Consider the following 27,179-nt stretch of genomic DNA (forward strand, 5'->3'; position numbering starts at 1 on the left):
GCTGAAGCCAAACCTCTCCTTCGACGGGGAGGTCACGCCGTGGAGGTGCTCCTCATGCAGCGTGGGAGAAGGTGGGAGGTCCCCGGTGCCTGTGGGGTGGCCAGGGGGGGTCAGGTCCCAGCTGGTGAAGCCAAGAGTCGGTTTGGTCCTAAGACACCCGCTCAGGAGCTGGCAAAACCCTGTCAGAGGTTTGTACTCCTGCAAACTAACACGGGGAACCAGTGGACGCCTGCCCAGGTACCAGGACACTTCTAAGCAGAAGGTGACAACACGGGCAACGTGCAGGTCTCCCACTGATTTACAGGAGAGCATTGCATCTGAAATAAAAGGGAGTTTCACACTCAAGGAAAAGAAATAAAAAGCCATCTCATTGCCCTTGGTAGTTATTACCCATTCAAGCATTAAATCGAATTTATCCTTTCCCCCAAGGGTGCGTTCGGCCATCCCGCTGCTGTGCCACAGAGACACACCTGAGCTGTCGGGACACCAAAGGCGATGCGTTTGCCCTGCTGCGATGCTTCCCTCCGATGTACCCTTTTCCTACCCACCCCATCCTGCACGGACTTGGGATTTCAGGGTTTGCAGCCAGCTCAGTCCCCATGGTTTACCCCAGCCCCGGCGAGCGCTGCCCCCGAGAACCTGCAGGTCCATGTGGCTGAAAGCACATGCTCGCATCTGTGGGACAGGCACGGCGAACTTCAGAGGCAAGCACGTGTCCCCGAAGCCTGCGGAGGGGATTTTTTGTGGTATTCACAGGCTGTTTCATGTGTCAATACGAGAGGAGCATAATTACCAGCTGAGAAACTGCAGGAAATAAGCCAAGGTTGAATGAACGAAATGGAAAATAAAGAGAAGCGCAGAGGACACACACATTTTAAAACTATTACGGAGGTATGTATTCACGTGCTCGTGGGAGCCTGGGAATATATAAGAGCTCATGACTGCGAAGGAATGAACTCAAGGACCAGTCTATGGGGAGTATTTTTTTTCCCTGTGACTTCAAACTTCTCTCGGAGCTCGCAGAGTTTTAGTCAGCTGGCATGCAACAGAGGTACGACTTCCCCAAGGAAACTCTTCCTCGGCTTGCACTGGAAAGGCTGCTGGGAGAGTCCGGGAGGCAGAAGGCTGCAAGCAGAGGCGAAACCTCCTCCTCCTCCTCCTCCAGCCATAGAGCAGGTACGTGGAGACGCGTGCGAGACCGGGAGCCGGCTGGAAAGTTGAGCTTTCGACTGCGGGAGAGATGGGGGCTCTGGTGACTTAGAGCTGCAGCCTTTAAAAATAACACAGATGAGGAAGGTACTGTATAAATAAAATATATTGTGTTTATGAATAGGCTGAGGAACTGACTAAACACACTGTGTAGATGGCTCTATCCACACAGCTGTATATTTAATCCATCGGGGACTTGCACTGCAGTGAGTTAGATCCTTTACGTTAAGGAGGCACCGGTTAGTTTATAACAATGCAGTTGTCATATGCCTGCTTCGTTATTATTCTCTGTGTTTACAGTAATGGAAGATGGGGAGAAGTTTTGGTTTTTTTTCCTTTCTTCACAGGACTTTAGTCTATTTATGGTGTTACTGCATTATAGCACTCTGAACCAGGAGTGCTGCAGAGATCAGCATTGTGCGCTGATTAAATGCTGCTCGCCCAGCTCTCCGACACTGAATCCGAATATAGCCTTGGGCAAATCACATAGTCCCCAGGTAAAATGGGCAAAATGCTGCTTAGCTCGTCTGCTCTTCTTACTATCAGCACTGTCATTGAACTCTCCCTGTTGGAGCACGAGGTGTGAGATGGCAGGGTTATTTTTCTGCTCTTAAGATCCTGACAGCTTGAATGTCACCTTGGGTGAACGATGACTTACTCATAGTGTTTTGCTGCATCTGGATTGTTATCATGAGGAATTAATGTTTAGACAATATTTGGAAATAGTAAAGTTTTAGAAAATCCTAGTTTATATAAAAGTCACAGATAATTTTCTGAAGCCAAACCCTGTTGTATTTTTGATAAAAGTACAAATATGTTTCCCTTAAATAGAAGCTGAAGTTCAGCTTTCCACAACAGTGGAAATTTGTTTTTTTATTAAGACATAATCATTTCAACTTTAAAATCATCTTATTATTCTAAAATGCTGAAATCCTTCAGTTTTCAATAACAAAAGTTCACAATCAGTCATCTCTTTTTAAAGCAGATGGTTACAGCTCAGTGACTATATCAGTGCTTGGCCTTTTACTAATACAATGATGGATGGATTCGGGGGGGGTATCAATATCATGCAAGTCAAATCTATCAGAAATAATTTTCCTCACTTCATTTTATCTCCTGTTGGAGCATATAAATTGAGTACACCTTTTCTCAAACACTGACTCCACTGTCAGTAAAAGAAAAATTGCTGAATTAAAAGCCAATTTTTCTCTCTTTTTGCTGCACTTAGATTAAAGCTGGTGAGAAAAGATCCTGTTTTGGTTCCTGAAGTTGAGTTTCTCCAGGAATTTTGTTCTCCAGGGAGAGTATTTCATGTTCAGATAGTTTAATCTGCAAATGCCAGTACATGTCACTTTTTGTTGATGGAAGTGTTTTTATTTTCCCATGTGCTGCTGTCCCTTCGCCCAGTGCCTCGCTCACAAAGTCTCCAGGCTGGTGGGTTTCGTGCAATTCTCATCCACTTACATTTTCTCTCCCGGAGACAGGAGTAGATAAAAAGGTGAATAAAGTAGGGAAACTGGCTAAACCCTGTGCGTCCAATTAATTGGAAAAGTTAATTTTTGGTGGGGAAATGCTGTTGGCCAAACACCTGGTAGAGGTGCACGTGGAGAGAGGACAGAGAGGGAAGGAAGGAAGGCAGCAGCTTCAAAAGACAGGAGAAAAGCCATGGTGGGATTACAGGAGATGTAGGAGTCCTTACTTTGATGTGTGGACTTGACACCAGAGCGGCAGGAGGCTGCATCTGCCCGTGACAGACCGAGCCCCACGCAGATGGCAAAGAAAACCGGGAGAAGCAGCTCCCGGAGATGTTGTAGGGTCTCAGGAGCTGGAGCTGTGCCTCCTTCACAAAAGCTGTGGCTTAGGATGGCATGGGCTATTTATTTTTTTAATAGGGTTAATGTTAATGTTGCCTCCAGCTCCCTGGTGGGCTGACTCACCGGGGAGCTATTCCAGTCAAAAGGGAGCAAGATTTGTTCCACTCCTGCCCTTGCAGTTCAGACCCACTTTCTGAGGCGGGAGCTTGTTTTGTTTACTTCTCCGGAGAGTTTGATTCATACGGCTCGGCACAGGACTCAACCCAAAAGCAGTGCCTTAGAAAGCAGCAGCGTTACGGATGGACAGACTCCAAAAGGTCTGGAGGTTCAAGGCACATAATCGTCAAGGCATATTCTTGTTTATCTGAAACCCTTGGGAACCTGCAGCAGATTACAGACCGGCTCGTGAGAGCCAGCGGCTGGGATTTGCTTTTCCTTCTTGCTCTGGGCCATGCTGGGAAGAGGGTTTGGAGGAGAGGAGAGGTCTGATGAGGTGCCCCCGGCTTTGGGTGGCGTAGGGTGAAATCCAGCTGACGTTGGCAGAAACCGAGCAGGCAGCGATCGCTGAGGAGACCACAGGAAAATCAGGAAGGGCCTGATTTCAGGTGCAAACACTTCGGCATCAGCGGGATGGGACAGCCCTTGCTATTTTGTGCCGGTGGGCAAAAGAGCTTGATCCTCCAATCTGCCCGATGGAGATGACCCAATCTGCCCGATGGAGATGACCCAACCTGTGCGATGGAGAAGACCCTTGCTCTGCAGACGTGGCTACAAACACACATGCCACGCTAATGTTTCAACAGCACTTTAAGGTGTAAACTGCTGGGTAGCCCAAAGCACAGAAATACTGAAAATGGGAAGTCAGCCAAATGCTTCGGGGTCTTTGAAACTATCTGCTGTCAGATCCCCTTTAGGACAGGGCAAAGACGATAAGGACAGTGCTGATCTTTCCCAGCGCAGTTGGTGTCCTCTAAGGTTGTGTTTTTAATGAAGCAAAGTCCTAAGCAGCAGAATCAGTGCATGCCCTTCCCTCTTGCTTTAGCATTTGTTTCTGTCCAGGCTCTTCTTCACAGTTCAGCTGGCACAGCTGCTTGGCCAGTCGGTAAAACAGCTTGAGGAACAGAGCTGGTTTTTTAAAAAGCACAACCAACAAAACCCCTGCTATTTTTACCCTGCAAATCCAAACTTCCCAAAGTGCTCTGAACATCCAGGTGTAGAAAAATGAGACGCGGCAATCAGCCAGGGCGCTTGCTACTCTTCATTACAGGCAGGATATTTGTATTCCATCTCCAAATCAAATCAGAAGATCCTATTTCACAAAAAAAAAAAAAAAAAAAAAAAAAACAAAACAGTATTTTTTTTTCTTTAAGACCTCAAATATTTGAGGTTTTCCTTGCAAAAGCACATTGCAAGTGTTACTGTATGCTGCTGACAAGGCGAGCTCTAAACCCAGAGCATCCAAAAGGTGTTTAATCTTGTGGGTACCGCAGCGGTCCCCAGCTTCAACATGAGTTTCCTCCTTACCCCAAGGGGACTGCAGATGGAGGGCTTGACTCTAGGGAGCGTGCCAAAGGGATCAAGTGAAAAACAGCCTGGCAGACAGCTCTGACCAAGGGAAGCTCAGACACTATGTGCTTGGGGGAAGGTGATTAAAACTAGTCTGATGAGACCCCAGTCAAGGGGAACCTGTCCAGGGTTGTGATAATCTCACTGGCAGACTGTTCTCCTGAGAGCTAAATGTGGATTTTTCTATCCACTGCACCTAATCATGCCCTCTCCTGCCCGCAAGCATACTGCTGCCTCTTCATAGCATTTATGCTTCTCATTTCAGGGTGCATTGCAAAGCCAACGAGATGCTAAGAGCCCGGCTCTTTGGCAAATTATTTCAAGCATGGGAAAAGTTTATTGCAACAGTTCAGGCTTGTGAAGTTGGGAGAAAGCAATGGGGAAATCTATGTAAAGGTGGGTTTTCCAGAAGTGGGACTTAATTAGCAAAAGGAAGAGAGGGAACCAGCAATTAGACAGCTGCTCCAGCCCTAGAGGGCAGCACAAAATAATAAATAAAAAGCTGAACTTACAGACAATCTGAAATAATCTTCTGCATGACAAAAGCAACCCTTTTGCAATGGGAAGTTTTTACTAGCTTGTCCGGTAGATTGAGCACTATGTACTCGCTGCCGAAAATTCAGCAACTCATCTGGATGTTCAGACCCCCCCTGCCTTTATCATTCTCCCTAATTCCTGCCTCGTGCCATGAAAACCCTTCAAGTCAGGTGCATTGTAGCTGACACCGAACCCCCATCCTGCCAGCGGGCTGCTATCACGCTCTGATTAGTGGGACCATTGCAAAGAGAAAGAGTTATTTCTTCCAGGACAGGTTTCCAGATTCTGGGCTTTCTATTTACCAGCCGTGAATTTGAAACCTTTAATCCTCAAGCGCTGTTTTCTTAATGATGCAGAGAGTGATTTAGGTGCAGGGGTAGGAGGCTGCAACCCTCCAGGAATGTAACTGGCGGACACAAAACCTTAAAGTAAACACACCGCCTTGCACCACGCACGCAGCTAAACAATGGCATCGGCAACGATAAGTCTCTTATTCCCCTGAGCAAACCCATGGCCTGATCCTGACAGTTTCTCTGGCAAAAATCCCCCTTATTTCTCAACGCCTGCCCTGAGCAAGGGCTTCAGGATGTCGCACAGTAGCTGACTCTGTCCGGAGCACAGCGGTGGCTAGGACCCAGCAAGAGCCTGGAGAGGAGTCCGGAGGAAGACAAGCAACATAATTTAAAGCAGACACTGTCCCAAATAAGGTTATTTCCCTGAAAATGCCTTCATTCTGAAGTTACGAGTGAGCCTTTTGGTGTCCTGAATGGGTGAACGTGAAGCTGAGGAACAATTTCATCGGTACCAGGACTGAACTGGTTTTGAAGAGCTGGATATGCTTTTTAAAGGCATGATAAGCAGTGTTTGGGGATGCGAGAAACCCTCGAAACAAGGTAAATGTGAAATATTCACTCTTTTTAAGCCTGAAGGCTCTAATTTAGCAGCAGAGTCCTGTGTGAAAAAGGATCAGAACCTGGGGAGTTTGGTTTGTGTTTTGTGTATTCTCTTGTATTTAACCTCTCTTTGGCACAGGAGAACGTCTCTGTTAATTGTCTAAGCAGTAACAAAAATTACCTTTGAGGGAAATTTAGAAGGTGCTGCTGTTGTCAGCTACAAGCAACATCTATGAAGTGGTTTCAGGGTTAATATTGTAATAGAGATGGAGGCAAATGTTGTTCTAGAGTGAGAATTGGGCAAACTGGGATTAAACCCTGATTATTCCATGGTTTCAAGTATGTCCTGGGGCAAATCATTGCTCTTCTCTGCCTTTGCCCTCCCATCTGTTAAGTGGATACGCTGACGTGGTTTGGGTACCGTGCTTCTTCTAGATGCTAAATTATTTGGCCCACTTAATAAGACTCCTTGGGTGTGTTACTCACTAAGATCACCTGTATTTTTCAGCTGTGGATGGGGATGGGTGATTCTGAGGTAGTGGTGGAAAGCTGTGACATTGAGGTTCTGAGCTCAATCCTGCTCTGGGGTATGCTGGGATTTCTATCACAGCTGCCAGTGGGAGTAAACCGGCACCGAGCACGAAGCTGCTTCAACTCTGGGAAAGCCTTAGAGCAATAAAAGCTCCTTTAGGTCGAGTTGTTGCTCCTGCTGCTCCTAGAGGGTTTTTTGTAGGCTGTGGTTAGAGACATCAGTGCCGGCAGGCAGGGTTTGGCGGTGATGCTCCCTGACGCCGGGGCAATGGGGGTCCTGTGAGCCCTGAGCTCTGCACTGGGAGAGGTGGTGGAGGGCTGAGACCTGCCCAGAGGGCAGAGAGGACGCAGTGCTGGGTCGCCTTAGGTGTTGCTGAGGAGGGTCTAAAGGTTGCCCAGAGAAAACCTGGGCAGGAAAAGCTCCTCAGCTGGACAGCTGAAGTGAAAACCACCTTGGGAAGGGAATCTCCATGAGCAAGGAGGTTGTGCTGTACCGTGAGGAGTAGCTTACCCTCCTCCGGACGGAGTCCACGTGGTCTCATGTTGGAAGAGACCACCGCCTTCTGGTGCTTCAGGGTGTGACAGCCACCTTAGAAACACCTTGAGGGACAGCATCCTTCCTTACTATAGATCCGTCTTACACAGCAAGGAATTAAATCACATTTTTGTGTTCAAATACATCAATTTCCCAGTTGCTTTATAAACTTACAATTTAGGAAGTTTCAAAGCATGTTAAGACCGTGGATTGTGTCAGGTTAATTATTTAAGAAGCAAAGGGACCATTTTTTGCACTGGCAGTGTGGTGATAGAAGACATCGCAGAGCGCATGGGACGCACGTTGTCCATCAGGGTGGTGCCCTGTTGTGGGTAATATCCATGGAGATTTCCTCAGCTTAATTCACTGGGTCTAAACAGAAACAATTTCCATTTTAGGGCTCTGAGTAAAGCCTTGTAATCATCGGTATGTTTGTCTTTTCTCTCAATTCCAGCAAACTAATACCCAAACGATAAAACTCATTTTCTCCTCCTTAGAGGAGGCACCCACTCCTCTAAGGCTGGGGAATGAGGGACAGAGGGGGAACGACAGAGACATTATAGATGGTGGTATCAGCAATTCCTCCTTCCATAGGATGATTTCAGTGTATTTTGCAAACATAAATTAAAAGAGTCAAGAATGAACATCCTTGGTCTTGTTTTAGAGGGGGGGAACAGACTTCTGATCCTGCTGCTGGGCCCCAAAGACAAACTCCAAGCTCTTTCACCTTGGGGTCCCAGATCATCATCCATCATTAGTTGTTTCCCTGAACTGGAAGGAATGTGCAATCTGAAAATAGAGTAGCTGTGGTCTAAGCCTCCCCAGTTTCTCTCTTCCTAGTACACAACTCTTTTCTCTGGTTGGGAAGTGGAAGGATGGGCAGGTTTCCATAGTGAACCCGTTGGCATCGCTGTTCAACAGCCGCCATTGCTGCGCGGAAGCACGGCCATCAGCGGCATCCCTCCAACAGTGACTAAGTGGAGGGATCTCCACCGGCTGGGAATGATCTTTTGTTTCCAGCCTCCTGATGCTCTGTGGGTGGAAGCCGCTGAGTAACGGTATGTTGATGCCGGGTTTTGGCGGCACATGTGCATGGGGTTGGCGTGCGTTTGGAGCTTGCCAGATGCAGGCTTGCTCCTGGAAAGACTTAAGAGCAGTGCTAGCTAAGCACTGCTGCATGGCTTCCAGTTGGGAGCTGGCGTGTGTCTCACCAGCTGGATGCAGGCAGGACCAGCTCAGATTTGACTGCAAGAAGCCATACAAATACAAATAGATTTGGCATGTTTGCAACAGAGGCTGTCATAAAGAAGTGCTATCTGGAGCTCACATCAGTGGTGACCACAGCCAGAGACCTCATCAGTGTCCACCTAGAAACAAGCCATTTGAAGGATGAATGCTTTCCCTTGGCTTCATTTGCATTTTTCTCCCATTGCCCCGTGACAGGCCTCCCAGTGTTGTTTGCTCCTTTTGCAGTTATTTCTATGCTCTTTTCTGGAGTGCTTTCCAAACAGTTAAATTCTGATGAATCCTTCATTTCACGCAAATCCATTCCATTTTATATCTGTCTCTTTGTAGGGTATTTGCTTTCAAATGTGTTTAAAAGCCTGCCCATACCTGGGATGTATAAAATGGAAAACTAACATTGGACCAAAAGTTCTCAGTCCATTCTTTAAGCTGTTTATATTAACTCAACAGATCTGGATGAGTGTGTAAAAGCTCTTTGACACTCTGGGATAAGAGGAGTGGAAAATGTTGTGGATGGAAATGGAAACCGTTCCCAATGCTTGTTGTTTCTGAGTGGCACCCATTCGCTTTACTCAGGACTTGGCACCCCAAAACTCCAGCCCAGTTGAAAGTACCTGAGCTGCCTCTGTGGGGAGAGTGAAGGTAACTCGGTCTTCAGGAGCTGTCTTTCTCCATGATGCCAGACACACTGCCCAGCTTGAGCACCTGGACTTCATGGGGTGGCCTGGGGATCATCTGGGTAGCAGCTGAAATCACACTGGGGCAATCCCATGAAATGCCTTGGACCTTCCTTTCAAGTCCTCATATAAACCTCTCTTTTTCCCACCAGGCTCAAAGGGATGCAAAGGCACATAGGTAGGTCGTAAGTGCTGTAGGCTCGGAGATGGGTTAATTTATTGCACTGCACGTGTGCTTCTCCATGTTAGACGATGATCTGGTGCCAGCTTTCGCATGCGTCAACCGCTGTGTCACATTTGAAATCTAACCGTAATTACTTTTACCTGCAGAACCATGAAACTGTACGTCATCTTCTTCCTGGCAGTGGTGAACAGAGGGACCTCTAACAATCAGCCCACAGAGGGGGTGTCCTGTGAAATGGTAAGGAAATCTCCCTACTCAGGCCCCTTGAGACCCCAGATGAGGTTGGGAGCCCCTTGTTACAGCCACTGCACAAATAGCTATGGTCTCTGAGAAGGGAACCCTCGCCCAGGACCGGGCTCTCGGTGATGGCAGAGGTGGGCTTTGCTGCGTTAGTGGGTGCTCAGCAGGCTGTTCTCGGGCTATGTCCTTGTTGTAGTGACAGGACGGGAAAAGGGGAGGAAGAAGTGTCATTTTCTCTGGTTTTTTTCTAAGGGGGAGCTGGTTAAAAGAAATTTGACCTGATTTCCCCAAGACTGTACAAGGATTCTCTGGCTGAGACAGAGAAAGAACTTAGACCTAAAATCAACTCCTTTATATCAGGCCTAAGTTCTTTGTGCTTTAAATAAAGCATTTTCTGTGAAATACATCTATACCGGCCCTTTTGTAATAACAGGGAGGCTGACCTCCTCTGCCCTGACACAGCATTCCTGCCAGGGGAGTTGTACCTGACTTCTGCTGGAGGTAAAAGAAGTGACAAAGTCTCTCGCTCCAGTACAGAATTTGCTCCCTGAATTTTTGCAGGCACCTGGTACAATATTATAAATGTTATTCACAGATGAACTCTCTCCCTTCCCTATCCAAGTGCTTTTGACTGTAACAGGCCGTTTAAAAATACTTATCTTTTTTTTTTTTTTTTTTCTGAATGTTGAAGCTGTTCAGCACAAATCCTCAAGAATTTCCAAAATAGGGAAAAAAATAATTTGCTAGCTGTACACATCTCCCTTATGGGACTCATTCCATTCCTGCCCACCCTGCCGTATTGCTGCACTTCCTGAATTCCAGAGAAATTAAGACCTAGTATATATAAAAAGATCTTGGGAAGGTGACTGGGTAGCTCAATTCATTGGCTGGAGAGGGAAGACTGATGAAGCCACTGTAAACATGACAGCTTGGGTCTCATGTATCATAGTCACATGAAGGCTGGGCGAGACACGCAATAATCCAAGCAGATACGTTCCGTCCCATTTCTTGATGGGTCACAGATCGGGCTGATTGCTGAGAAGTAAACACATGCTTGTTTCTACCACTCCACTGTAAACTGCTTTCATCAAGCCAATAACCCAAGGCTCTACGCAACTAAGCTGGGATAAATTCGGCCCCGACAGAAAACACGCTGCAGTCGGGGGCTGGGATGCTCATCTGGTATAAATTAACAGCTCAGCATCGCTAATGTCGATGTTGATCGTCTTCCTTTGCTGGGCGTTTGGTTCAATGGAAGGAGGAAGGTGTAAATCCAAACACAGCTTAAAGAAAGAGGGAGCTACTGGATTAGCTGATGGGTCCATTGAGAGTCCTTCTTACTTCACATGATTATTTTTCATCACAGCCTTGCTGTTTTACATGGTACTTTCCCTGTGGCAACACCTTTAGAATAGCAAAGGCTCAGAAATGGAAACTTTCATCCCAGATCTCATGGAAGAGGCACGAATCAGAAACCCGTGCCCCTCTCTGACTCACTGCTGGTGCTCCTGTCGTTGCACCAAAGTCTCATGAAAGAGGTTTTAGGAAGGAAACAGTCCCTACCAGACCCCTGACATCGGAGTGAGCTCTTCTGATTATACAAGTTACTGCACATCTACCTGTTTGCGAGACCACAGGGCACAGCTTAAATGTCAGGAGGTTCTTCCTAACTCACATTGCCTTCCAAGGAGAAGGGCTTCAACTAGTTCGTGTTTTACCTCCCAAAGAAAGATACTTCTGCTAATTCATGTTAACTGGCAAAGGAGGAGCTTTCAAATAATTTATAGAAGGGAAGGGTTTTTGGCAAATTATGTCTTATCTTGCATTGAGGTGATGCAAGAACATGTGCATAACCAGTTATGGTAGGTCAGCTTTTATGTGATACCTGGGCAAATTACTAAGGTTCGGTTGTGTAGCTGGGCCTCCACCTGGGCAGCTCTTCTAGAGAATGGGCATGGACAGTGTGCAAGTGCAAGTCAGCGCCAGGTAGCTCCAGCCCAAATTCTTTGGTTTAAATGCTCACGAGTTGCTACAGGAGTACACAAGTGGAGGCTTGGATCCAGCTGCTTTGTTTGTAGGGCTCTTGCTTACTAAGGCGGGTGACAACTTCCACCCAATGCTGAGCAGTGAAGAACTGGAGTCAGAATTCAAACGATGCTCAACTTTTGAGCTGTTGGGTCATTTTTTTCACCAGAATCAGAATGGGACCAGACACCAAAGGGACCAAGTGCTCACCACCCTGCAGTACTTCTTGCCAATGGACTTCAAACAAACCAGTGGCAGCACTGGCAGAGATGATGAAGGCAGAACATAAGACTGGCAAAAACCTTTTTTCCAGCCTCAGGCTGCCAACCCATTGGGCTATGGGGTGGGAAGAGGGGAGATACACGCAAACAGATGCTGTTTGCTCCATCCCACTGAGACGTGCTTCGTATTTTCTTCCTCGTGCTGATGAGAATGAAATTCATGCAGTTTGAGCCTCGGGGGGGAAAAGATGGTGCAGAACAGACTAGATAAGAAATTCAGTAAGGATCAAAATAGTCAGTGAAAAGGAATGAAAGTTAAAAAAAAAATGGGAGGAGAAATGTTATAGGAACAAATGGCAGACAGTGGGAGGTATAGATTTTATCAGTCCCTTTTATCACTGGGAGGGTTCAGTGGATGCAGATTAAAGGCCCAGTCCTGCAAGTTACGTGGTGAACTGGGACTGACCTCTCCCCCATCGACTTCAGTGAAAACCAGCCGTCTGGCATAGATGGGAGTTGGATGGGGACTTTGCTAAGATGCTGGGTGCCCAGAGGGAGTGGAGGGTGCTCAACACTTGTTGAGATCTGGCTCAAAGAGTGGGAAGAAACCTGGCATTTGCCTTAGGCTGCAAAGCAGCTGCTGCTTTTTCACTCTGGCTTTTTGTATCCTTCTGGCTTCTCCCTCTTCCACAAACCGAGCTAGAAGAGAATTCCTGCCCTGTTATTTGGGCCTCGGAGCTAAGCCCAACTCTGTGCACGTTTTAGCTCAAAATGATCAATTCTACAGTGGCTTTGCAGAAAAGAAATAATGTCAGGCAGAAGCCATAAAATCCCCTACTCTTTTTTCCTAATTTGTTTAGCTGGGGGAGATTTGTGTGAGTTGGAGGAAGAAAAGGAAGGGGTTCAGGTTTTAATAGGCCATTTACTTGGGATCTTTGGGAAAGATGTATCATGGGAAGGACTGTGGAGCAGCCTGTGTATATCTAGAGTTTGGATGAGCACTTACACTTCTCTGGCACATTTTTGTGCAGTCTCCAAAACTCACATGATGCAAAAGAGATTCACAAAGCGCTGACTATTGCCCCACTTCTCCTAAACAGACCTGCCACTTCATTCACCTAGAAGTTCACATGAAACAATGGGGCTTAGCATTTTTTACTTTTAATGTTTCTTTAATATCAGAAAAGCTTTGCGTCATGGAACCTGGATTCTGCTTCTCCACGGAAGTTGAGATTCAACAGATTTTTTTCTTTCTTTTCTTTCTGATCTTTCTACAAACAGTACATGATGCAGTCCCCTGAATACATTCATAACAAGAGTTTTCCTCCAGTAAATTAAATGCTGCCTAAGCCTTTCACATTCCACTTCCTCCTGCTGCTATATGTTCTCCTTAATAACAAAGTACAGCTTGCATTTTTGCAAGGATGATCATGTTCATGTTTCCAATGTTCCTTATGAACACACACTCCAAATTTTGCTCTGGACACAGATTCAGTCCTAGCTGCAATTAAACAGACACGCATCTAGAAGATTAATTTGACGTCCACACTTGGGTTTTTTCTCTACCCTGCTGCTGAGAATTGGACTGGAAAGGCATGACCCTCACTGCACATCACAGCTTTTTTCCTCTCAAAAGCTGGCTTTACATAATTTGTCTTTTCCATGTTGTATCATGGGTGTCTTGTGGGGGTGGTTTCATAAGGTGTGCTCCCCACACAAGAAGGGAACTGTTGCTTTAAGAAAAGGATAAACATGGATGGTAAAAGCAGGAATAGTTTGGAGATTTGCATCGGAAATGATTCAGTTGTTGAATGACCCATTTGGTTAAAGATGTATTGCTTAACTAAGCCATGGCTAAAGGAAGACACGATCAAATATCTGAGGGTGTCACTAGGAAGGAGAGAGATGGAGTTTGTGTTATAGGATCCTTATACATTTCTCCACCTCCTTGCTTTGGGACCTATGCTGCCAACAGAGTAAAGCTCTTCTACATACTACTTACTATTGCAAGTATAGTTTGCAAAATCTAATACAGTGATGGAGCTGAGAAAATTAACATCAGAACAAAAGTGAGGAAATGGTGCTTGGTTGCAATGGAAAGAGGGCACAACTCTTTCACTTGGAACTATTAAAATGAGCCTGGGAGAAATGTACAAAAAGGAGAACATTTAGTAGTTACCACTTGCAGATAAAACTCTCTACTCTTGTAAGTCAGAAATGTCTTTAAAATGAAATGAGTGCTGTTAGCTGCAAAGAAGCATTAGGATTGTTGTTCTTGCTGTCTGAATGCTCAGAGAAAGAAGTGTGATCAGTGTTTCAGAAGAAGGACCTGCCTGGATGCTGAATGTTATTTTCTTTATATTTCATGCAAAGATGTTTTCCATTTGTCACGTGACAACCCCTTTTCTCTCTTTTTCTGGCAGGCAAACTCGCAGGCATTTTGCCACAACAAAGACCTCCACCAAATCCCTCGTGAGCTCCAGCCGAATGTAAACAAAATAGATCTGTCTGGAAATCTGATTCAAAGCATCCCTGAAATGCCGTTATCATTTTACACTTCCCTCCAGTGCCTGGATTTAAGCTCTAACCAGATAAGCTTCATCACGCCTGGAGTCTTTGCACACATGACGAGTTTGCTGGAAATAAATTTAGCCAACAATCACTTATATGAGCTTGCTCAGAATGGGACAGAAGGGATTGGACTTTTACCCAAGGTGGAAGTACTGGACTTGTCCCACAACAGTCTGTACAATGGGATGGCTGAGTATTTCATTAAACAAGCTCCAGCACTGCGGTATCTTTCCTTGGCAGACAACAGTATTATAATGATATCACACAAGATGTTTCAGGGATCTCCCAATCTTGTGGAGATAGATCTTCAGAGTAATATCATCATGGAAATAGAAGAAGGTGCTTTTGAGACTCTAGTGAACCTTTCCAAACTCAATCTCTCCATGAATTCCATTACTTGCATCTCTGATTTCAACCTCAGGCAGCTGGAGATACTTGACCTTAGCAGGAATAGCATTGAGACCTTCCACACAGCAGAGTCAGACGATGAATATAGCTTAAGATGTTTGGATCTGAGTGAAAACAAACTGCTTCACTTCCCAGTCTTTCCCCAGGTAAATAAACTGGTAACTCTGAATTTATCAAAGAACTTAATCCAGCTCACTGCTGAATCCTCTCATAATAAAATGGACTATATGGAAAACGAATGGCTAGATGCTTCTTTTCATCTTCTTGATCAGAAGCAAAGTAGAAACAAAAGTTCTCTTTATCTATCCCAACTTGTATATTTAGACTTAAGTTATAATGAAATCAAATCTATTCCGGATGAGTTCTTTGAATCAATGTTGTCCCTTCACACCCTTAATCTCAGCAAAAACTGTCTTCAGGCATTTGCAGTAACTTACGACAGTGCATTGATCTCCCTAACTGTCCTCGACTTGAGCTACAATGCTTTGCAGAACCTTCTCCTAGATGCTGGCACGTTGTCAAATTTGAAGGAGCTCTACATTCAGAACAACCATCTTCAGACCCTACAATTTGATATCTTCTCAAGTCTTCCTAGCCTCAGACTGCTTAACCTACAGAGCAATAATATCAGCCTTTGCAGCATGTACTCAGGATTAGCTAAGCAAAGACTTGCTGGAGAGGAAAGTGGCTGTGTATCATTTGTTGATTCTCCTACTCTTCAGTATTTGTACGTGGCCGACAACATGCTGAACATCCTACCAGCATACACTTTCTACAAGACTTCTCTGATTGTCTTGGATCTCTCCATGAACCCCGGACTGAAAATAGAAGTTAAAGCATTATCGGGACTGGAAAAGTCTCTGGAATATTTGTATTTACATGGCAATAGGCTGATAGATTTAAATATTGACTTGCCTTGTTTTAGTCACCTTAAACATTTAAACCTCTCTGAAAATCAGCTGAACTGGCTGCCTAAGTGGGGTAGTGACTCTCCACTGGAAGTTCTGGACCTACGGAACAATAGGTTTAGTACATTACAGAACAGCAATATTTTAGCATTAGAAAATTCCCTTAAAAACTTGTATCTCACTGGGAACCCACTCAACTGCTGTGGAAACATCTGGCTCTCATCAATGATCCAGAACAAAAATGTCCAGATCCCCAACGTGGAGCACTTAACGTGCCAGTACACTCAGAACTTCAGGTACCAGGAAGAAATGTACATCGGGAACATTAGACCAGAAGACTGTGAAAAAGAGGATCTGAAGAAAATCAACTTCCTTATTATATTAACATTTGTGTTGGTTTTATCCGTGATCATCATTGGCGTGGGTTCATTTTTTTGCTTCCGCAGGCAAAACTTTAGCCATCAGTTTAAAGCATAGGAACACAAAATGCCTTGAAAACCGAAGAAATCAGGTGCTACACTGCCAGTGTGTAGAAATGAAGGGTAAAATTCTCCTCTTTGATTTTTAACTGTGGATTTTAAGACAGTTTCAAAGTACCCCTGAACTGCACCACTGTAGTGCTCTGGGTTGCAGGGACTGGAAGGAGAATTTCCCGCGTTTTGCACTTGCTTCATTCACAAGCAGATCTGCTTGAAAAAGTTTATACAGTGGTGGAAGAGGCCGCTGTAAAGTCCTGCTGTTGTTTTGAGGGATATGTGATTTAAACCAGACCAAAAGAAAAAGCCCTCTAAGGTCTTGAGACTTTTCACTAAGCTCAGAGATACTTTGTGATGTCACTTTCACAGAAAGACTTTACGCAAATTGAGCATTGTAACTGAATCACTTTATGACAGTCACTGATGACAGCAACTGAGTAGGAAAGCCCTTCTCAAAGTTATGTGTATCTGTGAGGTATTTTGATTTGGTCTGAGCTTTGCTTTTTCCTAACTGGTTAGCTCCTAACCCTTCTTAAACTGAAATGATACAAACCTACGCCAGGGTGGGCCAAAATACAATCTTTCACTCCTTGAAGTTGGTTGCAAATCTCCCATGAGTTCCAAAACAATGTGAATTTGGCTAAAAAAGGAAATTGCAGTTTGTGTCCATTGTGTTCATGGCTGCCATTTAGAAAATTCATGGCTGACCACGGGAACAAAAAGACTTTGGTGGTAGGAACCTGCTTTGGATACCTCCCTTTGCTTGTACTATGTTGCTCCAGCCACTGGGGCAAGACATGAGAGGTTGATGAGGTCAACTAGTCTTGGCACTTAATACCCACAAGGGATGTAAGAGAAATCTCAGGCGTGAAACAGCTGCACTGTACATTACCCAGATCTGCTCGGAAGGTCACAGGTCCACAGTTCAACTCAAAGAGAAGAAATTTGCCCCTCGTGTGCAATACATATTTAACTGGGTTTAATGTGAAGAAATTCATCTCTGGGGTGAACGCTTTTTAAAAGAAAAATCTTGGAGAATGATTTTCAACCAGCTAACATTGGACTGAAATGTTTATCTTTCTAAGGAAAACTGTTGGGAACTCACTGCATACAGTTGCATTTCAATGCAAATAAATAATATATCTATTTTTAAAGGTCACAGGAGGTTAGACAGCAAAAAGGTGTTGTAAAGATACCAGTGTGAAACAATACACAGGGAAACTAGTCCTGGGCCATTATTCAGATCAAATGTCCACTGTGTCTCCCTAAAAAGATATTATGGTCTAGAGGACTGGCTGCAAGAAAAGTTACGTGGGTCCTCATTCTGTGATGGGTTTAACATGGCCAACCTGTTGTGTTGCTAAAAGCTGACACTGACATATGTTATGTCCCGTACTCTGACAGCTAATTCACACTTTTGAAGTGAAAAGCAGCTCATCAACAGTGGGAGCCTGACTTACTAACGGGGTTCAATGGCTTCGAAATGAGCTATATCAGGTTTTCTGTTAATGCCAGGAACTGTACATTAAGGCACATAAATAGAGGTCAAACCAAAACCTGTCCAGGTAAATAACTCAGAGTCAAATTGCTGCTCCATTTCTGTTTCTTCCAGCTAGTGAATGTCAAAATTAACACACTACAAAAGGGTGTATAATTCTATTTTTAAAGCAGTTATGTAAGAAACTGGCTGGTAGTTTTCATTGTGGAATTTTGTACAATAAAAACACCTTTGAATTTTGTAAAAAGCACAGGGTTGTGAATATATTAAAGCACCAGCTTGGAATGCTCCACGGATTAAAAGCTATGTCTTCCTATTTTTCTATGGTGTTCAGACTCCACCTTAGACCTTTACCTTCTGGTACTGAAGCAGGGACAGCTGCTCCACATCTTAGAGTACAACCAACGGAGAGCAAGGAGATCTACTGAAGATGCAGGCAAGTGTTTGCACAGAGTCAGCAGCGATAGGGCCTGATCTAACACCTGTGAAAGCCAATGCTAGCCATTGGCTCAAGCTCTTATTCTTGTAGGAGAAAGTTGGCACAAGCAGCAATCCCAGGGATTAGTTGGAAGCCCAATGCTGAAGTTGGTTGGTGAGCTTTTCCTTTGGTGCGAAAGCAAGCTGAGCTGTGCGCCCAGACGTGGGCTAATTTAGCCACACACTGAGTTCATGTTGAGCATGGCAAGATTATATCTCCTTCTAAGAGCCAGTATTAGCTTGGCTGCCATGACTGGAATTAGTTAATAACCTGATGACAGAGCCAAACCCATTTAATTAACGGTTTTAACACTGCTTTTGTTTGGCTCTACCAAAAGGAAGTGCTTGTTATTACTAAACGTCTGGGACTAATTAGACTTCCACTGACTTCCCTGGGAGCAGAATCAGCTTTCTCGAGGAATAAGCCTCACAATAAAGTGCAGTATGGCTCATTTGGATTTCTGTTAGTGTCACAAGCAACTGAGAAGTGACATGAGCCCACTCCAGCCAATTCTGTTATTCTGGATGGGATGAGGAGCATGAAGGAAAGAAAATATGAATAAAAGAGCAAAGAGAGGGAAAACAGGGAGAAATGGGAGCTCTGTGTGATATTATTCCTCAAAATAGGGGTACGCGGGTGACAGCCCAAACTTTTGCCTCCCCTGTCTGCTCCTGTGTCTGCAAGAAGCCCAAACCCCAAAGTACCTGATCCTGCATCAAATGTAGCCATTACTCACCCATTACACATCTTTCCACCAGTCAGCCCCATTGTCCTAATAGGTTGGCATGATACAGGCTGTTTTGCAACTAAATTTTACACTCTCATTCATTGCTTTTTCATAAAGTCCTCTTTGATGCAAAGAGAGCTCATGCTGCTAAGCCAAAGAATATCCTTCTGGGATTCTGGGATACGTAATAGAGCATGTGGGATTTATGCAGCCAATGCAAACTTTTTTTTTAAACTGTTGCATGCAACAAGTGGCTTCCTCTCCGGAGCTGTTTGCATGGGGCAGGACAATAGATCTCCTTCAAATATTTCCTACCACAGTTTGCTGTCGTTTGTTCCCCAAAACGATCCTCTGCAGTGGGATCAAGTAGATATAAGTACTGGAAGCACTACAAAGACTCCCAGAGAGAGTCCCTGAGAGTTCAGCAAGCCATGACTCATGTTGGCCATCCACAGAAAGTCAAGTCTCAGTTTCCAAAGGCATTGGCATTTCCTGCAAAGCCAAGACAAAACAATGCCCTAGCGGAGTACCAGAGCCTCTGGCTACAGACTTCTCTGCAGGGACCCTGCTCAGCCCTGAACTAGCCAAGGTGGATTAGTATAAAACCCAGTAAGCGCCTCCTAATATTTTGGGAGCCCAGAGCATTTGCTTTCCTGTTCCTATCTATTCCCCATGCCATTCAGTACCATCTTGCTTGCCTGGGGAGAAACAAACCAAAAGCACAATCTGAATCCCCTATATGTCCACAAGAGAGAGAAACATGTCTTACTTTGTATGGCAAGGTATTCTCTGGCCATATCTATTATTTTCCATAACAATTGCCTATTCTGTTTGTGCACACATGTGCAAAGGCACAGATGCACGCAGGCTAGTATAAGAAATACATCGCTTCAGGATTAGCTTTTTTAACATAAATTAGAACAGCCTGTACTAAATGATCTTCTATAATAACAAACAGCCCGTGGTGCTGGTGCCTGTGGATTCCTATTTCATGCTTGTCCATGTGAAGCAATTTGATCAATATTTTCAAAAGCAATCAATGATTTATTTCAGATGCCTATATTTGCAGCCTGCATCTCACCAATCCTGAAACAAGTCTGATTTTCCAGAAAACTGGGGCCATCTCCTCTCAAAACCAAGGGTCTGTAGTATGCCTCACACAAGCCCCAGAAAAAAAAAAAGAGATTGTCCAGATGAATATATAATTCTTTCACTTACTGCTTTCTAATGATAGTTGCCTGCCCTGTCAGTGCTGTGTTGAGCATCTGAAGAGCTGAAATACAGCAAAGCTACCCACCAACACCTCCTCTGCCCTGTAGTCTGCTCTCAGAAGGACCAAGTTAAATATCTCCTCACTCACAGACCAATCTTTCACCTGCTGTTGTGGCTTAACTTGAGTGAAAGAGGAAAATTATCTATAAGGAAAGAACAAAAATTAAATCTAGTGTCTGCAGCTTTCTGACAGTGCTGCAACTATCCAGCCAGAGTAGATTTTGGTCTCACGGGTGATAGATTGGTGAGGGTTCAAATAGATCTTGCCAAGAAACAAGAGGAAAAGGGGGATGAGAACTGTTGAGAGCCATCAGAGAGCTCAGGCTGAGTGATGGGAAAAGGAGAAAACCAAATGTTGGTCTAATTCCCTCCAAGCAGTGGAGAGCTGAAAATACTCCAGAGGAACAGGCAGTAATAGGTACCTACCCACATCTCGCCAGGGAAAGAGGTTAGAGGAGATCTGTGAAGCTTCAACCCATCTTTTGTAGTGGAAAAGTGAGAAGAGAGCCTAGGAGACAAATAAGAGAGGAGCAGAAATGAAGGATGATAGAAGAAGTGAAAGATGGAAGGGAAATGGAGTAGAGAAGAGGGTTTTAGTACAATTCAGCTCTTCATGATGGGTAACCAAGAATTGTAGCTGGAAAGTGAAGAACATCCGAGAAAGAGGGGTGGGAAAAGTTTGGCAAAGAGGCAGTCAGAGCTGAGCTGTGCGGAGCAGGGTGAGACACGGGTACCCTGGCTAGGGGACATGTTAGCTGCCGGCAAATATGTGACACATGTAAACAGAGGAGGGCTTCAGCTCACGAGGGGTCACAATACACAAAGAAGTATATAGTATACAGGGAAACGGGGGGAAACCGAAATGGGAGGGAAAAGAGACTGAATAAGCACAGAACTTTCTGAGGAGGGCCCATCGGGCTGTGCAACATTCTTTCACAAGCAAAGACATTTGGAGGCTGACGCAACATGATGCTAAACAAAATTTTGGCAAATACAAGGGAACAGTCCTGCAACACTGGGAGAGTCACTTTTCTCCCAAGCTATTGATCATGGCTCTTCTGTCGCATTGCAGAGCCAAGTTAGCTCCGCAGATTTCCTCCTCCTGTCCATTTTAGCTGTCATTGCATCAAAGACACACATTTTCCAGTTCATAAGCAGTACTCTTTATGAAGAAATGTTCTGGGAGGTGACAACAGAAGAGATTCCTCTCTACTTTTTCTGACTTTCCCAGAAAATGGAGTGGAGAGGGGACTCCAGGGGCCCGGAGACAAGACCAGAGAAGGAGAGAAACCAATTTTTAGGCAGGAAACCCACCAGGGAGAAGAAGGTTTGGGACAGGCAACGACTGGGCAGGAGGCGTGGGGCGGGGAGAACAGAAAGGGAGTAAGCACAGAAATTTGGAAGACAAATGGGGGAGGAATGGTCAGGATGAAATCAGAAGCAGAAGCAGAGAGTGCAGCATTACAGGGCAGATACAAAGGAAAGGAAGGCTGCACACTGCTTTAAGCTACATTTCTGTATTTAAGCTGATGGGACAGAGCCTTTACCATGTTTGTGGATGACACCGAATGGAGCAGTGATTGATAAGTTGGGGGCAGAACTGCAATTCAGAGGGAATTTCCACGTCAGAGCAATGGTCCGACAGAAACTTCATGACGTTCAGCAAAGACCTGCACCTTGGACAAGAACAAGCTCATGCAATGCTCCGGCCTAGGGACAAGACGACTGGAAAGTAGCTTTGCAAAAGAGGACCTGAGGGTCTGGGCGGACAACGAGTTGTCCGTGAATCAGCATCGTGCCCTAGTGACAACAAAATCCAGCTGCATACTGAGCTGTATTTGCAAAAGCTTAGTTAGAAAGTCAAGAGATGTTGTTACTCCCCTCTCTTTGGCACATCTAAAGCCACATCTGGTTACTGTGTCCAGCTGTGGGCCTCCCAGTGCAAGTGAGAGACTGACAAACTGGAGTGAGTCCAGCAGAGGCCACCAGGATGGTCAGGGGGCTGGAGGATATGATATCTGAGAAAGAGATGGAGGGAACTAGGCTTGTTGAGCCTGGAGAAGAGAAAGTCTTGGGGGGAAATCTTTTATCAGTACTGGAAAGGCAGTTACACAGAAGACAGCATCAGCTCTTTCCAGGAGTATTCAGTTAAAGGACAAGATGCAACCACTGAGAGTTGTAACTGTGGAAGTTCAGACTGAACATAAGGAAAAAATTCTTCATAACGAGAGAGGTCAAACTCTGGAAAATCCTTGGAGATTTTCAAAACTCATGAGGGCAAGGCCCTGAGGAACCACTTCTGGCATTGAAGTTGGCCCTGCTTTGATCAGAGAGCCGGACTGGAGCTCTCCAGAGGCCCTTTCCAACCTGAATTATTATCCAAAATGTTGCAAAACAAGAACAGGTCATGCACTTAGGTGAGGAATAGAGTAGCAGAGAAACTTCTGAGCAACAGAGCCTGTTAGTGGTATCTACTCCCTGCACTGAAGCTATGGAAGGGATTTGGCAGTAGAAGTGCCCAGAGAGATGACAAAAGTGGCTGATGATGTCAGATGTGGGCAGACTTAGTCAGATGGTGGAAGTTTGAGTTCACATAATGTTTCTTTTTTTTTTTTCTTTTTTTTTTTCTTTTTTATAGCTCAAAATTAAAATTAAAGTTTTCAAAATTTTCCATGAAAAGTCTGAAAAACTTGAAGTTGAGAAATGTTTGCTTTGTAAGGCCAGACCTTCAGTTTGAATCCAGTTATTCCTACTGCAGCAAGCACATTCTCATACAATTAAAAAAAAAAATATCATTGCAACATTCAGTTTGCTTTTATTATCTTTGTTCTAGAGAATATGAGGAAATGTTTCAATCGGCTAATGCTAAATAACATCCCCCCCAGTTATCACTAAAACAAAACAAAGCAAAGCAAAAAAAAAAAAAAAGTTAGGCTGTTGAAACTATATAAAACTTTTAATGTTTTAACACATCAAGTAGTGCTGGGACACAGGAAGAATATAAAATAAAATAATGGCAGTAACCTTGAAATTCCAGAAGAGACCTATGAGGTAAGATTTTCATTCAAAAATGTTTTTTATTGTAAAACTGTCTTCTATCATGAGTACTTATTTTGTAATTGGTGCTTTTTAATAATATTTACAAGTTTTATGACTCCACTGCCTTTCACTTTAAAATGTTGTAACAAAAAATTCTGGCAAGAGTCGTAGATTGAAGAGTTTCAAAACCCCAGCTTCATTAATTGCTGCTTACTCTTGGAAAAAGCTCTTTGTAACAGACCTTAGCATATGTTTCTTGCCTTACATATGTGATTCAAGACCGTATGTTTCCTCTAATCTGTCCCTCGTGTTTCACCACAGACGTCAGGCAAGTTATTGCATTGCTGAACTGGACCCATCACCCTTAAATGGAGCTCCTTTCCTGTTTGGGAAGAATGATGCCCAGTGAGGGGAAGGTCCAGAAAAGGATTTGGGTGCTTTAATTGCCACTTTTGGTATTTAAGTCCAAAACTTAAATCTTTACAATCCTTGTTCAGCTGCCGATTCTTCCATCTGGTGCCTAAAGTCTGTAGAGGACTGTGTCTGATGTTAAAATTCCCTACACATTTAACACGCTGCTCCTTGGCATATTCAGAAATGGTGCAGACAGCACAAAACCATTCATATCTGGGTAAGCCCCAACAGGGCTCTCATGCTGAGCATCCCTCTGCCAAGTCTCCTAAGTGAGTATATATTGCTGAAGCATCGCTGCTGGATAAAGCTCTGCACAAAGTGCAGCTGGAAATAGATCTGCCATGATAACTCCATGCCTAGACTGCTGGTTCCATTCTCTTCCCTACCCAGATCGGTATTTTCTGCTCCTCAAGCAGTGCCCTCCTTGCTAGTCCAAGGGGAGTTCTAGGTGGACCCTATCAGATTATCCTCAATTTTTAGAACGTTGCGCCCCTTAAGGAGCACTTAAGTAATCTCTGGAGGAGGGAACTGTGCCCTCAACACAACAAATTGGCCACTGGGACTGCAGCAGACAGAGGGGAAGAGCCTGAATGAGACACTTGGGAAGTACCATGCTCCCATATTGCTTGATGTACTGATTAAAGCAATACCCTTCTTGCAGAGGAGGAAACTGAGTGACGGTGTGCCATACTCTACATGGTGCTCTAAATACTACGCTATAGGAGAAAAGAGAAAGAAAAGCAACCACAACATCCAGTCACTGTGCTTCATGAGGAAGGTCTAGGGATATGAACCACCAGTAGCCAGTGCCATCTCCCTCTATAGCCCAGATTAAGGCATTTAAGTCATTTAAGAGGTTAAAATGCAGGTGTCACCATGAAGGATTATGACATATGAGCCCCCTGACAGACATCTAAATTTCCCTAGGGCATCTACATCTACGTGGCCTGGAGGTTGTGACTCAGGTCTTCTGGGAGACCGACAGTCCTGCTCCACAGTGAGCTGAACCTCCCTTCAGCCTCCATCAACTATATTGACTAGACCTCCACTAGTTGCAAAAGAAGCATCGACCACCAGCTCACATGGTGATGGCTACATCTAGCCATTTACATTTAAGTATCTTAGAATCAGAGAATCATTTAGATAGGAAAAGACCCTTAAGATCATCAAGTCCAACTGTTAATCTAACACTGCCAAGTCTGCCGCTAAACCACGTCCCTAAGCGCCACATCTACAAGTCTTTTCAATACCTCTACCACTTCCCTGGGCAGCCTGTTCTAATGCTTGACAACCCTTTCACCAGCTTCGTTGCCCTTCGCTGGACACGCTCCAGCACCTCAACGTCTTTCTTGTAGCGAGGGGCCCAAAACTGAACACAGTACTCGAGGTGCAGCCTCACCAGTGCTGGGTATAGGGGGACGATCGCTTCCCTGGTCCTGCTGCCCACATTATTTATGATACAAGCCAGAGCTTAATCTTAACCCAGAGCTAAAGATTTGATTGAGTCAATTGCCTAAACATAGGCAGCTGGTTTGTCTATGGCAAGAAAATAGTGCCGTTTGGCATGTTCCTGGGGCTTGGGCTACATCAATACAGAGTTTGCAGATACGATACAGGATAGAGAGGAAACGGCTGTTCTTCAGCATCAGCTGGAGGCCAGGCAAGATACGCCAGGGTATCTCAAAGGCAACTGAACACCAGTTTGTGGGCATCCAGTCAAACCCACTGTTGGATAAGTCAGAATTATTTTGAAAAACAGGTGCTCTGAGTCCTTTGCTTTAACTGGTTACGTTAGATCTGTTCTCTGGAGTCTAATGTCAGTTTACCCTCTTAAACAGTAATCAAAACCAGAAATCAAGACCAGCTTTCAACCAAGAAGGTTTTGCACAACTCTCTGCCTGTGTACATCCAACGTCATGTTATCTGTTTTTCTTCTTTTCCCACAGTGTAATTGCTTTTCCAACTTCTGCTTCCTTAGACGGCTCATGAGGAGGCTTTCGAGTAAAGGCAATAAAATGACATCAGGTGTTTGTGCACTACAGAATGTATCACTTCATTCAGTTTGCATCGTGCACTTCCTACTGCTCTTCAGTAGACCTCTGGACTCACCCGCACAAAGTATTCTCAGATGTCCCCTAGCAGAGTACCTGAGTGCTGCACAGTTAAACAAACCACTTACTGCGGTCTGTGGAACAATGCTTTCAGCATCTCATGGCCCAAATGTTGGTTTTTTTCTTACCACTTCTTATTTCGCAACTTGCCTCTTGGGATTTGGGTCTTGTGCAAGGGTTGTTATGGGAATAAAGTCTTATCTCAAAGAAAGATCTTGCTTTATTTGGGTCAAATAAAATGAGTAGATCTCCCTAACTTTCCCCCTCAATAATAACAAAAAAAGCTTTATTCAATTAATAAAGGCCTAAAAGACGTAGCTCAGACATAGCTAAGTTTTGCATACAAACACCCAAAACTCCCTTGCTTTCTCACTGCACTGTTTCAGATACAGCCACAAATCAGAAATAAAGACACAACATACTATGCACATTGGGAAGGTATGGCAATCATTTTTCTGGTTAAGTCGGTGCAGTTTTTGAAGACATCTCAGCCGTAAATGAATGAGGTCAAGTTACAATCTGTTCGCCAGCCAAGCCCTCACAATTCTCTACACTTCTCCTTGCTTGTGAAGTAGTTTAAACCATCTTTGTGTTTTACTTGACAAATGGGACAGGCTAAGACTATGTCCAGTATCATTTTCATCCTGTCTAGGGATAATTTATTAGGTCACGAGACCCAACTCCATGGCAGCTGCTCCTATCCCCCTTCTGCTGTCCTGCTTTGCAGAGCTCCCAAATGCTCTCCCCAAGATCCCTGGTACTTTCTCCCAAGAATGAGGTTACAAAACCTGGCAAAGTTTTCCAGCCAGACACTGTGAGAGAGTTCAGAGGGGATGCAGCAGCAACTGGGAAAGGTGTGAAAAATGGGACCTTTGCAGAAAGGTTATGAGAATTGGTTCACAGTGGAAGGGGGAGAATTAAAGAATATAAACAGAAAGGGATGTTTTAAACATTCTGAATCAGCAGGGAAGAAGGAAGAAACACATAGAAAATGTAAGTCAAATGTTGGGTGGATTTTTACAGTCTTGGTGGTGGCATAGACGTAAATGTATTTTGGGATCAATCCTGAACCCGGGGGACCCAGCAGAGACTGCCTCCTGGAAGAAGCTTTATGCATGGGGAAGGGAGCAGATGCCTTTCCATCAGTTTGGACTCACAGATGTTGGAATGTGAATTATTCAGGACTTCCGAGACAACTCTAATTATCCCGGAGGGTTTTCAGATCATCCTGAGTGCCTGAATCCTTCTTGTTCCACGAATGAAAAATGTGCTTGTTTCTCACAGGACAATTCAACCAGCATATCCAAGTTCCTGCTTGGGAGCAACCCTTAGGTGGGATTGTTTCATTCACACCAGTGAAGGTGCTGCTGCTGTCGGCGCTCACTTTTTGCTCTACAAATGGCACCAACAACATATACGGGACTGGCAATGACATTAGGTGATGCTCAGCAGGTTTGATGCATCCAGCAACTTTTTGGACTGTGCTCAGAGGACAACCTAGGTGAAAGGTGGTGATACCATCAAAAGTGAGGCTTTGTACAGAGTATTCATTCTTTTAATGTATTTCTTGCTTTTTTCCCCCCAGCTGTTCTGTTTACTT

The 27,179-nt window shown here is 44.6% G+C and overlaps 1 protein-coding gene across 3 annotated transcripts; it reads left to right on the plus strand.

The window, feature by feature from the left end:
* The first annotated feature begins 656 nt into the window (after positions 1 to 656).
* On the plus strand, positions 657 to 17,834 carry LRRC32 (leucine rich repeat containing 32). 3 transcript variants are annotated; one of them, XM_030043191.2, is made up of 3 exons: positions 657 to 1,176; positions 9,338 to 9,428; positions 14,101 to 17,834. In XM_030043191.2, the coding sequence occupies exons 2-3, from the start codon at positions 9,342 to 9,344 to the stop codon at positions 16,039 to 16,041; spliced, it is 2,028 nt and encodes a 675-aa protein (XP_029899051.1). In that variant the 5' UTR covers positions 657 to 1,176; positions 9,338 to 9,341; the 3' UTR covers positions 16,042 to 17,834. The 3 variants fall into 3 exon arrangements, with proteins under 3 accessions (XP_029899051.1, XP_029899052.1, XP_029899050.1); XM_030043192.1 differs by lacking the exon at positions 657 to 1,176 and adding an exon at positions 1,194 to 1,296; XM_030043190.2 differs by lacking the exon at positions 657 to 1,176 and adding an exon at positions 5,412 to 6,019.
* Positions 17,835 to 27,179: the final 9,345 nt, after the last annotated feature.

This window comes from Aquila chrysaetos, chromosome 19 (assembly GCF_900496995.4).
Source record: "Aquila chrysaetos chrysaetos chromosome 19, bAquChr1.4, whole genome shotgun sequence".
NCBI lineage: Eukaryota > Metazoa > Chordata > Aves > Accipitriformes > Accipitridae > Aquila > Aquila chrysaetos.